General features: G+C 41.2%; 1 protein-coding gene across 1 annotated transcript in view; it reads right to left on the minus strand.

Annotated features, from left to right (window-relative positions):
• LOC104157925 (tyrosine-protein kinase Lyn-like) overlaps positions 1 to 1753 on the minus strand; it is an 8849-nt gene extending 7096 nt beyond the window's left edge. The window contains exons 1-2 of the mRNA XM_009695471.1: positions 1526 to 1753; positions 365 to 518 (exon numbers count right to left, since the gene is read on the minus strand). Coding sequence (XP_009693773.1) covers positions 365 to 518; positions 1526 to 1753 — 382 coding nt within the window. The remainder of the gene's footprint in view (positions 1 to 364; positions 519 to 1525) is intronic.
• Positions 1754 to 1959: the final 206 nt, after the last annotated feature.

A 1959-nucleotide genomic window follows, 5' to 3' on the forward strand; every position in this document is an offset into this window, starting at 1 on the left:
GAGGCGCATATGGCACTTAAGGATGCAAAGAGAAAATAAGATCGTGTTTTCTTGGCATTTAATTCAGTGGGATGGAAGCTGTGGCTGTGCAATTAATTTGTTCAATTTAGAAAATTTTGTGTGCAGTTAAGTACTCTCAGTTTTCTTTGTTCTTCAAATTTATTTAAAATAAACTTTTCAGGGAGCAGAGAAAGGTTATTTGTTTCCTTATTCTTTTTAAAAGTTGCCGGCATTAGAATGCTGCCTCTAGGAAGTTGTTAGGGAATTTGTTACGGCATTTTTTGTCCTTGGCGACCATCTTATTGTTAGGTACAGCCTCGCTGCCTCCCAGAGGCTGAAGTTTTAAAGACAAAAATAGAGATACCTTCCCTTGCTGTGTATTCGTTGTCTTCAATGACTCTTGCTAGTCCAAAGTCAGCGATTTTGCACATCAGTAAGTCCGAAACCAGAACATTCGCTGCTCTCAAATCTCGATGGATATAATTTTTTCTTTCTATGTACGCCATCCCTTCTGCAATCTGTAACCAAAGAAACAACTGGTTTGGTATTTCAACACCACACAGCACCATCAGCAGGTCTGACACCTCTGTTCTTTCGAGGTATCAGCAAAGCCGCCGCATCCATTTATTCGTTACCAGTATCTTTGGAGCATCTTTTTAGATGGAAGCAAGGAAAGCGTGATTGCCATGGAAAACCTACATGTAGATCCAGTCCTGCAAAACTATACTTAACAGTAGCAGCTTCAAAAAGATTGTTTGGGTGAATAACAGCTGGCAGGATTAGAGTTACGTATTAGAGACATTTCCAGAAACAAAATCTTAATTAAAACATTCCTAAGATTTCTAGTAAAATATTCTCTTCCCCAAATTATTAACCAGTTTATTTTCCAAATACTAAGAAGATGGAAGGAATTAATAAGTTAAACAAGATACAGGTGTTCTTTTGAAGACTGATAAAGCAGCAGTGCAGATAGAGTTAAAAAAAAAAACACCAACACATCAACTTTCTATTTGCCCAGTAAAGGCCTGGACAATTGGGAAACAATTACTAAGATAGGGCAAACAATTTCATGTTTATTTTCTTCTACAACAACACGTACCTGTTCATACAGGAGGAGTATTTGGCAACAGCCAGCTCTCAGATACTATCATAAGTAAATTTAATTTGTATTTCATCAGCCCAAATTAATTTCCAAACTAAATTAAAGATGATTAATGTCCTCAAAATATGCACCGGGGATGATTTTGTCAGTATTTACCCAGACTACCTTTTTTTCTTTTTCCCCGTGAAGAAAAATATTTTACTTTCCAGAAAAAAAAAAAAAAAAGAAACTATTATTTCAATTTCTTAACTCAGAGCAATAAAACTGATGTGTAGATCATATTCTGTCCAAAAGTTTACGAGGAGCTAGGAAAAAAGAAAAATAAACCCAGTGCTTGTGAACTGTCAGGTTTTCTCTTCTTTGTGAGACTTGCGATGGGTCGCTCCCTGGCAATGCCCACGGTACAGCCCATGCTGCGGGTACCGCTGTGGGGTGGCCGTGGGTGGGTGACAGCCCCCCTCGCGCTCGCCCCTGTGGTTCAGGGAACGCAGCAGCTCTCGGGTTTGCTAAGGAAGCAGCAGTAAAGCAGGAAGGGTCCTTCTCCAGTGCCAGCCCCCAGCACCAATCGCACGCGGGTTCTTTCCTCTCCGCCTCGGGAGAAGACAAGAGCATGGATCCCTGCTTGGCCCCAGAGGTGCTCGTCTCGGCCATGCCGTAAAGCAGGCGGGAGCACCTCATCCAATTTTAAGAAAACATTAATGTCGCTTCTGATTATCCATTTTTAAGAAGTCCCCGTGGGGTACTGCAAAGGCACACACTGCCACCGCTTACAACACAAACCCACATGGTCTTCGTTCCTCTTTTTCGGTTTAGGCAATGGAAAAATAAAGCCACTTGCCTTCCCACCTCCTCTTGAA

This window comes from Cariama cristata, unplaced genomic scaffold, assembly GCF_000690535.1.
Source record: "Cariama cristata isolate BGI_N322 unplaced genomic scaffold, ASM69053v1 scaffold802, whole genome shotgun sequence".
NCBI lineage: Eukaryota > Metazoa > Chordata > Aves > Cariamiformes > Cariamidae > Cariama > Cariama cristata.